The sequence below is a fragment of the Macrobrachium nipponense genome, chromosome 17 (assembly GCF_015104395.2).
Source record: "Macrobrachium nipponense isolate FS-2020 chromosome 17, ASM1510439v2, whole genome shotgun sequence".
Classification (NCBI taxonomy): Eukaryota; Metazoa; Arthropoda; class Malacostraca; order Decapoda; family Palaemonidae; genus Macrobrachium; species Macrobrachium nipponense.
The window spans coordinates 32,186,292-32,201,761 of record NC_087210.1 but is presented as its reverse complement, the minus strand read 5'-3'; the positions used below and the strand labels follow the sequence as shown (position 1 = coordinate 32,201,761).

The 15,470-nt window shown below is 41.1% G+C and overlaps 1 protein-coding gene across 2 annotated transcripts in view; it reads right to left on the bottom strand.

Moving 5' to 3' along the window:
• Window positions 1-15,470, bottom strand: part of LOC135196168 (NBAS subunit of NRZ tethering complex-like) — a 668,624-nt gene that overhangs the window by 59,741 nt on the left and 593,413 nt on the right. For both annotated transcript variants that reach the window (XM_064222745.1, XM_064222744.1), the window contains one exon: window positions 8,551-8,742. In XM_064222745.1, coding sequence (XP_064078815.1) covers window positions 8,551-8,742 — 192 coding nt within the window. The remainder of the gene's footprint in view (window positions 1-8,550; window positions 8,743-15,470) is intronic.

The window sequence follows — 15,470 nt, the reverse complement described above, 5'->3', positions numbered from 1 at the left end:
TCGCTCACCTAAATAAAAGGTGTCGGTATAAAATTGGGGCGAGTGTTAAAAACTACCACAGCAACCCCTCCAATTAGCCTTTTCCTCATCAAAAGACCCTAAATACGGGGAGCCGACCCATAGGTCACACCTAGCTACCCTGTTGAAGGAGTCTGTGACGTCATTCTTATCGATAGCCTCCCAGCATTTGAACGCTTGATTTAAGCTATCTGTTCCTTTTCATTGATTTCGTTATTCTTTATCGTTATGGATCGTCAATCTGCCACTTCACCCAAGTTAAGTACTGGTTCGCCCTTTTTCAATATTTAGGGAGTGATTTTGCCTTTCGTTTTGCCTTTATTTAGGGTTTTGTTAGGCGTCTCTTTTCCTTAGCGAGCGGCGGCGAGTCGCCATTACGTCGTTCCCTTGTTTTGTACCAGTTTCGAGTGGGTTTCCTTCCTACTCGTAACTTGTGATATTTCATTATATATATATATACTTGTAACTTGTGATATTTCAGTATATATTTTTATTTATGTCTTGGGTGGCAGTATTTTTGTCGATCTTGTTTTCATTTATGTTTTGTTATTTTCATTAATTCCATGTTTTTCACGGGGGTCTGCGTTCGCACACGTTTCCTTTGTTACGTGTTTCGCTGTATATCCACCGTCCCCCCCCCCTTTTATTTATTTTTAAGTTTGGTATATTTCATTCAAGAAATTTCCCCTTTTTTCTTTTCGTCAGCTTGCCGTTTCTTTTCGTTTTGTCAGTAGGCAAGTAGTTTTTTCCATTTTACGCCCACCGTTATCGAGTGGCCTTCATTGCGTTTTATATTTTACGACATTTTATTTTTCATTATCACCCCCCGTGTTAAAGCATGATTTTCTTTTAGCTTTAAGTAATTCATTTATTTTGTCTATATATATGTTGGATGTTCGGTCAGCTAGCCTATATAGGCTATGCCTGCATTTTCCTCGTGATCCTTTATTCACGAGGATACGCTGGTCACGTGATCGTCTCCCCATCAGCCCTCCCTCCCACCCCCTCACGCAGGGCCCCCAGTAGTTGGGTGCTCCTCTCGCCCTGGTTGTCGCTGATGGCCGTTCCCATCAGCGGAGAGTGGGGGGGTGTACAGTGTCCCCCAGGACCTCAGGTTGGTGAATGTCGCTTCTTAGCCGACCGCCTCCGGAGTTGATGGTCGCACTGCGTATTCAGCCTCGGCTTCCGTGGATTTGTTGCGCTCTGCTTCTTTCAGCTCCCGGAGCTTACATCCATCCGCCTTAAACATTCCCTCTCCGCATAAGGCGGATTTAGATTCCGGCTTCTCCGGTAGTCGTTGAGGGTTATGTTTACGGGAGTTACTCTTCCGTAGGCGGAGATATTATATTTGTTATTTTAGTTTTCATTATTTTTATCATTATTTTTATTTTCTTTTGCCACCGAACTTTCGAGTTCATGTGGCCGTCCCGGTTTTTTTTTGTTTTACCCGGGGTTACTCCGTGTACCCCCCACCCCGGGTCATACAGCTCCGGGTGGTTTTATTTCTTACACAGTCCCCGGGACGTAAATATATATGAATATACGTATACATATTTTTTTTATATTTTTCAGTCCCGAATGCTCCGGCATATAATACTTATATCATAATTATCCTAATAAGTTTGTGCAATTGTTCTTATATATTATTGCACTTACAGGCCACTCAGTGTCTGGCTGCCGGCTGTAGTGCTGCTCTGCAAGATCCGTGCGGCCATGACGTTTGTCAAGGCCACGCCCCTTGCGCAGTGTTGCTTACTGATTCCGTAGTCTGGCATCACGAAAACTGCTATGCCTGCTACGACTTGGTACAACAGGCTACCTCTTCGGTAAGCTACCGCACTGCTTGTTCTATGTATATTGTGATGTAATTATATTACACTACTTGTAAAAAAAAAAAAAATAATAATAATAATTTAATTAATAAATAAAATAGAAAAAAAAAAAAAAAATAAATAAATAAATAAAATTTAATGAAATTAAATAAATGAACAATAAAAATTTCTTTAAACTAAATTACATTGATTAATGAACAATTATAAGCATAATGTTCAAGGAACTTACAGTATTGACACATTCCTTGCATTACAGGCTGAGCAGTCTATTAAGGAGGCTGCACTCTCCGCCCTCAAGATCTGGGTTGGAGGGTTTGGACGGAACGTAGGGAAGGCTAAGCCGTATATTCTGTCCCAAGATATGGCGACTTTGATCTTCCCAGCCGGGAAATCTGCCGGATACGTTGACCAAAAGTAGCGGCACTGATTATCGAATCAATCCAAGACTCAGTTATGGAACAGCAAGAGGCAGAATTGCCGGACCTTGGCTTGGAAGAAGTCTCACTTGAAGTGGTTGAGGATTTACCCGTTACACTAGATATGGGTACAGGTAACAGTGTTAATGAGGCTAGCTTAGTTGGTCACCGGGGTCTTTCCTCGAGTGACTGATTCTTCCTCTCCCTCTACTTCCAATTCCTTCATGGGTTTCACAGGAGGGTTGCCCCCTACCAGGTCGCATTCCTTCTCTGTGATTCCTAAAATAAAGAAAAAACCTTCAGGTAAAACCTTGCTTAAAGGCAGATCAGAGATAAAGCCAAGGCCTGGGCAGGCACCACAGGTTCATACACATATTAAACCCAGAATGAAGTCTTTCTCTAAACCTTCAAATCCAAGGTCTCATGAAGGGAATTCTTCCTATTGCCCCACAAGTCCCATTCCTTCAACGTCTAGGGATCGGATACCTCATAAGGTACCGCAGGAAGGGCAGGAGGATTCTCCTTTAGTTGCCCAAGACCAGTTCAATGTGAATATTCTACATCAGGTCAGTAGCCTTGGTAGCTTAGTCAGCTCAGTTGCAGCAAGGTTTGAAGAGGTGTTTAAGAGGTTAGGTGCACAGGACTCCCTGATTGCAGGTCTCAGACAGGAGTCGGCAGTTCCGGCACCTTCTAGTAGCTTGGTGCAAGCTCAGAGCATGCCTGACGGGTCCACGCTCCCTCCGTTCCACCCTGGTAATCCTTGGAGGGTGGCGAACTTCGCTCCGTTTGTCAACGGGATGTTCACTATAGAAGGTTGTGGCACATGTAGACTCGAGGATTTCGAGTTCTTCCCCGAAGGGTTACAGCCTCCATTTATAGGTTATGTTAGGCTTACGGAGGCAGCTCTAGTTAGAGAGGATAAGGTCCCCAAGGAAACTGTTATCCTTTCTCGAGATCAGGCTCAGCAAACATGGATACGGAGCCTAGAAGAGTGGAACTACTCAAATACTAGAGTAACAGCATTTAAAAGCCCTTTCACAATGTTTACAACTGATGACGAGAACCCTTTACCTTTTACATCAAAGGTAGCTGAACTTACCCTCCAGGCAGTGACTCGGGAAGAGCCCATGCCCCAGCTTAGGGAGACAGATCCCACATCATTGCTACTCCCAGGTAGGGAGGATTTGTGGGAGGATTTGCCGGCTACATTCTCGGTAGGCAAGCTGAAGCCAGATTGTGCAATCACTTTGTTTAGTGAGCGCCTTCCTAAGCTGTCAGACGCACTGATCCAAGCAGAATTTGATGCTAAGACACGCCTCGCTAGGTCTCTTAACTCCCTAGTGATGACAGAGACAGTGGCTCGGGAGTACGCTCAGGAGCCGCTGCTTAAGGTCATTGCGAAGTCGTTACTTTTGGGCATGCAATGTGACTTGTACGACTTTGCGGTGGCTAGGAGAAATTGCAGGAAGCATGTTCTATCTGAGGCTACGATCAGGCACGAACCCAACAAGCTTCTGGCTTCCTCAATCTGGGGTGCAGATCTCTTCCCAGCTTCGGCAGTAAACGAGGTTCAGAGCGAGGCATCACGTCTTAATCAAAGCATCAGATTGCGTTGGTGAATTCCTTTCAAAAGGAAATCAGAGTCTTCTCCCTCCAGTTTTAGGGCTAGGAAAAGGCAAAGGAAATTCCAACCTTTCCAAGTTCCGCAACAGCATCCTGTGCTACAAGCTGTTCCAGTTCAACAAGTTCCCCAGCCTTCGACTTCTAAGGCTCAGCTTCATCAACAGCATCAATTTGTCTTCCTTTCGCCATCGACTAACCAACAGGTTTCCCCTCAGTATTCAGTGTCGCCCGCTTTTAACCCGGTCTATGAGAGTTGGGCATTTCACCCCTTTACCAGGGTTGCTAGGGGTGGCAGGGCTAGAGGATCCTTTCGTCAGCGCGGAGGAGCCAGAGCCCAAGGGCGAGCTAGAGGTGCGAGGTCAGGAAGAGGATTCCGGCCCTCATCATCTCAATGAAGTTTCTCAGGTAGGAGGCAGGCTGTACCTCTTTCGTCATCGTTGGGGGTTCAGCAGTTGGGCGAAAAGCATAGTATCCAGAGGCCTAGGCTGGAGTTGGATCAAAGGTCCTCCTCCACCCATCACCTTTTATCAGGAACCAACGCAAGAGTTGATGGATTACTCCAGGGACCTTCTCCAGAAGGGAGCAGTCTCCACGACCAAAAACTTGAAATTTCAGGGTCGTCTATTCAGCGTCCCAAAGAAAGGGACCGACAAAAGAAGGGTGATCTTAGACTTGTCCCGTTTAAACTTGTACATTCGTTGCGACAAGTTCAAAATGCTGACCATCTCTCAAGTGCGGACCTTACTTCCCCGTGGGGCCGTCACCACCTCTATAGATCTTACAGACGCCTATTATCATGTCCCGATAGCTTGGCACTTCCGACCATTCCTCGGCTTCAAACTAGGGAAAGAAGCCTACTCCTTCGGGCTAAATATAGCACCAAGGGTTTTCACGAAACTGGCGGAGGCAGTGGTGCAGGAGCTAAGGTCTCAGGGTATATTGGTGGTGGCGTACCTAGACGACTGGCTAATCTGAGAGATGGACCAAGACAAGTGTATGAAAGCCACGGACAAGGTCACGTCTTTCCTGGAATATATAGGGTTCAAGATCAACAAGACAAAGTCCCGGTTGACTCTGGAGTCCAAGTTTCCAGTGGCTAGGTCTTCATTGGGACCTGGATTCACACACTTTCCTTTCCCATTCCAGCAGGGAAGAGGAAGGAGATTGCCAAGGCAACACGACAATTCTTAAAATGCAAAAAGACTTCGAGAAGGAATCAGGAGAGGATCCTAGGCTCGCTCCAGTTTGCCTTGGTCACGGACGTTCTGTTGAAAGTCAAGCTCAAGGACATCAATCGAGTTTGGTGTTCAAAGGCAAATGCCAAGTGTCGGGACAAGTTCGCCCGGATACCTCTGATTCTCAGAAAACGTCTGCGCCCATGGACAAAGGCCGCAAACCTAGCCAAAGAGTTACCATTGCAGTTCCCTCCCCTGTCCCTTGTGGTGCATACGGACGCATCACTGACAGGTTGGGGAGGTTATTCACAGCACGAGAAGGTTCAGGGAACTTGGTCTTCTCAGTTCCAAAAGCTTCACATCAACATTCTGGAAGCTATGGCAGTGTTTCTGACTTTAAAAAAGCTTCGTCCTCCAAAGAAGAGTCATATCAGGTTGGTTCTCGACAGTGCGGTAGTGGTACACTGTATAAACAGGGGTGGTTCAAAGTCAAGCCATGTGAACCACGTGATGGTAGCAATTTTTTCTCTAGCAGCCAAGAACACCTGGCATCTGTCGGCTACCCATCTGGCGGGAGTCCACAATGTAGTGGCAGACGCACTGTCTCGATCAGTCCCTCTGGAGTCAGAATGGTCACTGGACCAAGAATCCTTCAAGAGGGTTTGCAAACGAGTACCAGGTCTGGAAGTAGATCTGTATGCTACAGAGGCAAACCACAAGCTGCCTTGTTACGTAGCCCCAAACCTGGACCCTCTGGCATTTGCTACGGACGCCCTGAGTATAGATTGGAACCAGTGGACGAAGATTTATTTATTCCCTCCAGTGAACCTTCTCCTGAAGGTGCTGCACAAGTTGAGATCCTTCGCAGGTCAGGTGGCTCTCATAGCTCCTCACTGGCCCAAGAGCAATTGGTTTCCCCTTCTCCTGGAACTAGGTCTTCGTCCTCACCCTCTCCCAGACTTGAGGCTGTCGCAACAAGTTCAAACGAGGACTGTGTTCAATTCCTCAGGTCTTCACAAAACCCTAACTTTATGGATTTCATGAAGTTTGCAGGTAAGAGAGTAGGGGACATTGATCCACAGAACATTTTGTTCTTAGAGTCAGATAAGAGAGAATCTACGCTTCGCCAGTATGATTCAGCAGTTAAGAAATTGTCTTCATTCCTCAGGGAATCAAATATCAAAGTAATGACAATGAACGTGGCTATAACCTTCTTCAGGTCTCTGTTTGAACAAGGCTTGGCAGCTGCAACAATAACAACCACGAAGTCGGCTCTGAAAAAGATTTTTCTTCTCGGGTTCGGTATCAATCTAACCGAGTCTTATTTCACCTCTATCCCAAGAGCATGTGCACGCCTGCGGCCCATTCACAGACCGTCGTCAGTGTCATGGTTTCTTAACGATGTTCTCAGGTTAGCCTCGGAAACAGACAACTTCAAATGTGATTACCAAACCATTTTGCGTAAGTCACTGTTTTTATTGAGTCTGGCTTCAGGTGCCAGGATATCGGAGCTGTAATCTTTATCTAGAGATGAAGCGCATATTGAGTTCCTTTCCTCGGGGGACGTGTTGCTTTCGCCAAATAAAGAATTTCTGGCTAAGAATGAAGACCCCTTGATGAGGTGGTCTCCATGGAAGATTGTTCCGCTTCCACAGGATCCATCTTTATGTCCTGTTAAAACTCTTAAGGACTATTTATCTAGGACATCTACCTATTCCGAGGGCCCCCTTTTCATTAGAAAAGATGGTGCAACACTATCCCTAAAGGGCATTAGGCAGCAGATTTTGTATTTTATCAAGAAAGCCAGCCCAGGGTCATTTCCCAGGGTGCATGATATTCGGGCTATAGCAACTTCTGTAAATTTCTTCAAATATATGAACTTCGATGATCTGAAGAAGTATACTGGTTGGAAGTCACCCTTGGTTTTCAAAAAGCATTACCTTAAGTCTTTGGAGGATCTTAAATATCATGCAATAGCTGTAGGGAGACCAGTGTCTCCTGCTACTGCATCAATATAGCACCGTCCTTGTGTCATATGAATCTTTTCCATTATGCCAGCCTCATTAACATTTTACCTACCTCAGCAAATGTTTCAGTTGTTAGGATTGGTGTATAGTGTTACGGTTATACAAATTATTAGTAATTATTTTATTATGTGCGTGTTTTGTTGCCACATGTTATTGCTATGTGATATATTTGGTAAATAATAAATTGTATTTTTCCAATTCTAGACTATTTTTTGATTTCTTTAACCCTTCTGAGTTCAATTTAATATTGTATTTCATTTCAGAGGGGTGTAGCTTGGTGTTTCTCTGGTACAATTTCACGGAGCGACACGGCTGAGCCCAGAAAAGGGATTTTGACGTAGGAAAAATCTATTTCTGGGCGAGGAAGCCGTGTCGCCCAGTGAAATCCCCCCCCTTTTTTCCCCCCCTTGCTGTGCACCAAGCTTCAATGCTATCGATAAGTATGACGTCACAGACTCCTTCAACAGGGTAGCTACGTGTGACCTATGGGTCGGCTCCCCGTATTTAGGGTCTTTTGATGAGGAAAAGGCTAATTGGAGGGGTTGCTGTGGTAGTGTTTAACACTCACCCCAGTTTTATACCGACACCTTTTATTTAGGTGAGCGAGTCAGAGACTTCTGACATGTCAAATTTAGCAGTTCTCTGGTATTATAGCAATATTTTACTAGAAATAGTGCTAAAGAGGACACATTTCACTGGGCAACACGGCTTCCTCGCCCAGAAATAGATTTTTCCTACGTCAAAATCCCTTTTTTAAGCGTTTTTATAGGGAGATCTAAGTATTCACAGATTCTAGCTGTTTGCATCCCCTGCAAATATGGGGGGGGGGGGGGGGGGTGTTCCACTGCATATGAATGAAAAAACTAAAAAAAGAAAAGATACTAATATATTACAGATAAAAATAAATAAACCACAGAAAGGTTAATACATATTCAAGAACATGAAATGATAAAAAAGGGTGCAAAGCAACCTAAAGTAGCACTATACAACCTATCATAGAGTCATGACCATTGACATTCACTACACTGTGAGGCAAATATCACTACAGTTTTGCAGTACAGAATAAACAAAAGATAAAACTTCTGGTACTCTGAAATGTGACAGTGTATGTACTACATTAGATAATGAAGGATGATGCTGTATAAAATAAAGAGTAATATTGAAGAATAATGTATCACACAAAATGATAAAATCATAAATTATTCGTCAATCATACATTAAAGAAAAGGAAATAACATTGTTGTACACACAATGCAACAAGACAATAAAACTAAGCACAAATTTACTGCATAAAATTTGTACTAACAACTTATAAATAAAGCATTTTGCATAACTACATAATCATTTATATTTCTGATTGTATACTTTTGGTCCAGACAGGCATGCTTTTGATAATAGAAACAAAATTGTGATGTCACTAATTCTGAATTGGAGAAAGAACTGCACACTAGTCCCTCACCTCAATCTTTTCTCCTTTCCAGTGAGATATTAAGAGATGAAGAGTATCCATCATCACATCTTCAGGGGTTGTAGCTGTGTCCTCTGGATAAACACTTAAGATTTCCTGAAGAATGCTAAGTCCTGAACCTTCCAGAAGAACACCACAAGCCAACTCTCGCAATGGACCTTGACTACTTCCCGTCAGAGCAAACTGTTGGTAAAATATTTTTGTATATATGGTATAATTTGCAAATAAATTTCAGTTGAAAATATGAATAATTTTTTCCTGACTAATTTTCAGTTCATGAATCGCAAAACAATATAAAGCAATAGAACTAATAAAATCCCATTTTCATAAGGAATGCATTACCTGGCGTGAAGAATGAAACATGAAGTAACATTTGTAAGCTTTCTAATCTACTCAAAATTTACTTGTACTACAGTAAACAGAAATAGATGAATGTGAACATGGCATAAAACAAACTTCTTAATCATCCAGTATTACACTGAGGAAAATACATGTTTTTTCTCATTAAAATAAACAAAATTGTTTGATTCTGAAACTCACTAATGGCAGATAAGCATAGTTTTACATAATTTGAAAAGTCCTAAAACTGAATAAATTTGTTTGGATTACAAGGGAGTTGGTTGTTGTAACACACAAATACAAGCACACTCACATGCATATGTACAGTGCATCGGCTGCAAAAATGGTTTTGAAAACAAAATTCACTTTTAATATGGATACCCTAAAATATCCCAGTTTCTTCTAATATGGACTGAATAATTTCTAAAAAAAAAATTAACATTTAAAAGACATACTAACAGAATCAGTATCTACAGGGCAAACATATGTGAGTTCTAGATGGAGTGATTAGAGCATGTTCAGGAGCTCTTTTTGCAGGTGACAATGTTATTCCTTTATTCCTTTTCTTTAGTGATATACCCCGTACTTTTTGTGGGTGACACTGTTAACCCTATTGCACATAAGGTTTACATTTGTCCACCATTATTTTTTGTTATGTAGCTATGCCACAGAAATGAGTATCTCGTCTAAAATGGAATGACTGACATGCAGGGAGCACTGTTTGTGAGTGGCCCAGTATCTTCCTCTTTCTCACTTGCACACCTTTACCTTATTCAGTCATCTTCAATTTCACAATAGAGTATCATGTCTCTAAAGTGTTATAAATTTGTTTCAACAAATCTGTTGCAATGACTAGCAAGAAGACCACAAGTAAAGGTAATTCTGTTGAAAAAAACGATTTTCCATTGGAAAACAATCTGGATGTGCATCAAACTGATGACAACCACGGGATCAATAACACTGGCCTGCATTTCAAAACTTTCTTTACAAAGGTCAAGGTTTTCTAACTGACTTAGGAACCTTTTTGCAGCTGAATCCAAAAATACAGTTCATTTTCCTGGGTCAGGCCTGGTTTCTAAGATAAAGTCTATTTCTATTCCAGCATATATTTCCATAATATCGCCATTTCTTCAAGCGTTTATGGGTTTTTTTTTTTTGCAAAACCGGGTCGTGGGTAACCTTTAATAATTAGTTTTATTTCTCTTTTCAGGTCTAGATATGTATAAAATGGATCGGAAGAGTAAAAACCATCCTTATAGGTTCTGTTACATCTGCGGACATGTGGTTCTTCCAGACCGTCAAGCAAAAATCACGGATTTTGTGAAGAAAGCATATCAAGTTTACTTTGGAGTCAAACTAGGGGACCAGGATAAGCCATTCGCTCCCCATATCTGCTGCAAAATGTGTAGAGAACTTATGAGATTGGAGGAACAAGAAAAGGAAGAGTATGCCATTTGGTGTCCGAATGGTGTGGAGAGAAGGGAAAGATCACGCTACCAACTGCTACTTTTGCATGATAAATCTAAAAAACATCAATTGCAAGAACAAACATCATGTTCAATACCTTGATGTTCCTTCTGCCATAAAGCCAGTCCCCCATGGCCCTGATCTTTCTGTTCCTGAGCCAAATGTCACCATAGAATCAAGTTCTGATTCAGAATCTAGTGACATGACTGATACAGCTTAGTGTGGTGCATACAGGCCAGAAGAGGACGACCAACCGGTGCCTTTGACCCAAGCTGAACTCAATGACCTGACATGAGACCTGAACCTTTCCAAGGAGTCCACCCAGCTATTGGGTTCTTGTCTTCGAGAGAAACGTCTACTGGCACCAGGAACATTCTATTGGTATCAGGACCGCAAGAGGAGAATTTAGAGAATTCTTCACATTTGATGAAGCATCTTCACTGGTCTACTATAACAATATTGCTGACCTGATTGAATTACTTGGTCTGAAGTATGATGCTATGGAATGGAAACTTTTCATTGACTCATCTAAAAGAAGTCTCAAGGCAGTTCTTCTGAATAACGGAAATAAGTTTTCATCAATCCCTGTTGAAATGAAAGAATCCCACAAAAGCATGGAACGTCTGTTGTCTGCTCTGAACTACCAGGAACATAAATAGTTGCTCTGTGGAGATCTTAAAAGTTGTTGGACTCATCCTAGGACTTCAAGGTGGTTACACAAAGTATCCATTCATTCTGTGCTTATGGGATAGCCGTGCTGATGACCAACATTATGTCAGACAATAGCGGCCATCAAGACAAGGATTAAACCCTGCATCACACAACGTTCTGTCCCACCTGCATCACATAACGTTCTGTTCCACCCTCTGATTGAACCGAGCAAGAAATTGCTTCCACCCCTCCACATCAAACTCGCTCTCATGAAGAACTTTGTAAAGGCATTGGACAGGGAAGGTAGAGGATTTGCTTTCCTCCATCAGATGTTTCAACAAAAAAGCATGGAGAAACTTAAGGCAGGTATATTTGATGGTCCTCAAATAAGGGAACTCATCAAGGATGCTAGTTTGGATGATGCACTGAATCCTGCTGAACTCTCTGCTGGTTGTCCCTTAAGTCAGTCATTGCAAACTTCCTTGGCAACCACAGAAGTTCCCAGTATCAGAAGGTGGTTGATGAGTTAATGGAGAATTTCCACCAAGTTGGCACGCATGTCAGTGATCTTGCACTTCCTCCGGTCTCATCTGGAATATTTTCCAGAGAATTTTGGAGACTTCAGTGAAGAAGTGAGTGAGCGCTTTCACCAAGATATCAGTATTATGGAAGAACGCTATCAAGGCCGATGGAATGTCAAATTTCTGATTGACTACTGCTGGTGCTTGAAGAGGGATGTGGAGTCTACTCATCACAAACGGAAGTCCCTGAAGAGACCATTCATCCATGAGTAGTTTCCTTGGTTCATTATAATCCTCATGCTATCTATTCAAAATATTTTGTAAGTATTCTGTGAATAAATCAGTTTAACATTTTCAATATTGTGTTTCATTCACCTACAAATAGATCGGAATTTAGGATATTTTTAAAGTGCTAATATTTCATTAACTTGATCTGATTTAGTAAAATGAGCATAAAGTTTGGATTCAGTACAAACAACTGGCCTAAAATCGGGTATTATATGTTAGATCTTGAAAACAGCACAGGCCAGTGTAATATTACTAAATTTGATAAAAATCATTGAGTTGGAAATTTACACAATTAGAAAAGACTGTAAGAAATTCAAAGAGGCAGGAAAGTTAACTGGTTTGCAAGATATGAGCTGTGAATGCAGTGGCTCCATAGCATGAGCCTTGTTAAAAACAGATATGGCAGCCATACAGAGTAAGGGATGTTTAGTTCAAGCAGTGCTGTTCACAGAACCCAGCTCATCCCATAGTCCTTAGAGATGTCAGTATGGTAAAAAGGAGGCAGCACTGGATCCTCCAGCAAATGTAGTACCAGCTCATATGCCAACCAAGCTCAACATAGGTGGTAGCTAACGGGGACCAAAAACCAAGATGGGTTAACCCCTTCCCAAACAGGAAAGTTGTCTTTCAAATAGTATCACCAGTATTATTTCCAAACGCAAATCTCAAATAAATACGCTTGTCACTCAACAACTGTCCACTTTCACCAATGATCAGTTACATATTTTAATCAAAATTTAGTTTTTTGTCATGTAAATGTATGTAAGTCTCTCTCTCCCTTTCTCTCTTTATATATATATATATATATATATTTATATATATATATATTATATATAATATATATATAATATATATTACAATATATATATATATATATATATATATATATATATATATATAATATATATATATATATATATATATATATATATACTATATACAGGCATTCCCTGGCTTACGACAGGTTCGGCTTACAGCATTTTGAGGTTCAGCACTTTTCAATTATATTCATCACAAATTATTTCCAGGTTTACAACGCAGGTGTCATGGTTACGACGCTTAAGATGCAATTCTGGCAAAAGAAATATGACTCCAAAAATGCAATATAATCAATATTTGAAGTTTTTTTATGGAAAATGCAATAAAAATGCAGTTTACAGAGTTTTCAATACACCAAAGCATTAAAAGTAAGGTTTTCTTGGGATATTTGATGATTTTCCGACTTAAAACGAATTTCGGCTCACGGCATGTCTCAAGAACAGAACCCCCATCGTAAGCCGGGGACTGTATGTATGTGTGTGTGTGTGTGCATATATATATATATATATATATATATATATATATATATATATATATATATATATATAGATATATATACTATACATACATACATTACACACATACATAACATACATACATACATATATATATATATATATATATATATATATATATATATATATATACAAAATATATGTATATAATTTAACTATACACACAGGCAGTCCTTGGTGGAGAGCTGATATGCAGAACCGCCATGAACTGAAACGAGGTGCTTCATGGCGCTTATGACACCGAGTTACCATTAATGGTGTCGATATCTGGTTATGGCGTCGATATCTGGTTAATGATGTCGATATCTGTTAGGCATTTTATGATCCCATTACTCTATCATCGGCACCTTATGGCGCCGATAACCATAACCCAGCCTGTTACGGCAACTGAAATCATTGATTTTATGGTACTAGACAGGCGCTATCAAACCAGATTGCCATTATCAAGTCCGCAGGTAACCGGGGACTGCCTGTATATATATAGTGTTCAAGGTTCAGGATTTTTTAGCAGCCCCTTCCATCCAAGTGTTATCTGAAACCACTTTGACTAAGGCACAGTGGAGCACTTTAGCAGTGGCATGTGGTGGTTATGTCTACTAGTATGGTAAAGGCACAAATAAGATGTATTGCTATGGAATCATTGATAGACTCTGGTAGAATAACTGATGAAGATGAGTTAGAATTGGCCCAATAGTTGTTGAATGTAGCACGAGCAGAAGAGGAAAGAGAAAGGATAAAAGAGGAAAGAGAAATTGCAAGATATGAAAGGGAGATGGAATTGATAAGAGCTAGATCCACATTACCTGTGACACCGTCTAACCCTAACCAAGGTAATCAAGACCCTGTATCTGATGTAGTAAGAGTACAGAAGTTAATCCCTAAGTTTACTGAAGAAGCTCCATATGAGTTTTTTGATCATTTTGAGAAAGTGGCCTCAGGTATGGGATGGCCAGAAGATAAATGAACAGTTTTGCTACAAAGTGTCTTAATTGGTAAAGGAAGAAGTGCTTATCTAGCCTTAACAGCTGATCAGTGTAAAAACTACAAAGTACTTAAACACAGTGTGCTACAAGTTTAACAGATGAGCCCAGAGTACTACAATGAAAGACTCAGAAGTTTAAGAAAAAATGAGAAGGGAACCTTCTTAGATTATGCATATAAAGTGGGAAGGTGTTTTAAACGTTGGTTAGAAGCTGCTAAAGTTAAAACTTTTGATGAGTTAGAAGAATTACTTGTTCTTGAACAATATCTTAGGGGAATTCCTGAACATATAAGAGCCTATTTGAGAGAGAGAGAGAGGTTAAGAAACTTGACAAAGCTGCTACACTGAGTGAAGATTACAATATAATTAGTAGCAAACGCAACTACAATGTCAAGTACCAAAATCAACAACGCCCAGGTTTTAAGTCTCATCCAAATATCAGGAACAAATTTAATGGGAAACCTACAAGTGATACTACCAAGAGTACACAAGGTTATACACCTCGGCAAGCTAATGTTAAATCCTCATCCAATTTTTCAAGACAGTTACAGAAACCCAATGTTGTCTGCTTCAAGTGTGGAAGAGCAGGACACTTCAGTCAAGAGTGTTACTGGAAACAACAGCTGTCAAAGCCAGTTGGTCAAGTAGTGAAAGGTGACCAGGTGAAACAAACTACAAAGAGCAGTGTGGGAGAGAATCAAACTCCAGAGAAGAATGAAACTAAACAAGCTGAATGTTTAGCAACCAGTGGAAATGAAACCTCAAGTAGTGAGTGGCTGAGCAGTGTGGAGGCTTTTAAACCATATATCTATGAAGGTATGCTGTCAACTCAAGAAGGAAGTGTGCAGGTACCAGTCAAGATATTACGTGATACAGGGAGTAACCATAGTGTGGTAGTACATGGTGCTCACCCTCAGTTGGAGAAGAATCTCACAGGAGATTCAGTTATTTTGAAGGGTACAGGAGGAGAGGAAGTAACTCCTATATGCCGCTTACACCTGTCATGTGAATTAGTGACAGGGAATGTTGGTTTTGCTGTAAAGGACTCACTGGCTGTGGAAGGTGTACATGTTCTGTTGGGAATGAAGTTGGTGGTGTGCCATTCATTCTTTGTCCTGTAGTGACAGACAAACCATTGAGGATTAGTCCTACGGTAGAGTTGGAGAAGAATAACCCCCACCTGTTTCCTAGTTGTGTAACTACCAGGAGTATGAAGAGGACTACAACTGCAAGTGAAGAAACTGAGGATTTACACACCCAAGAAGGATCAAGTGAAGGATCTTTGTGCTTAGAAGAATTGTTCCAGGGAAGTGATGCTTCCCCTAGTGC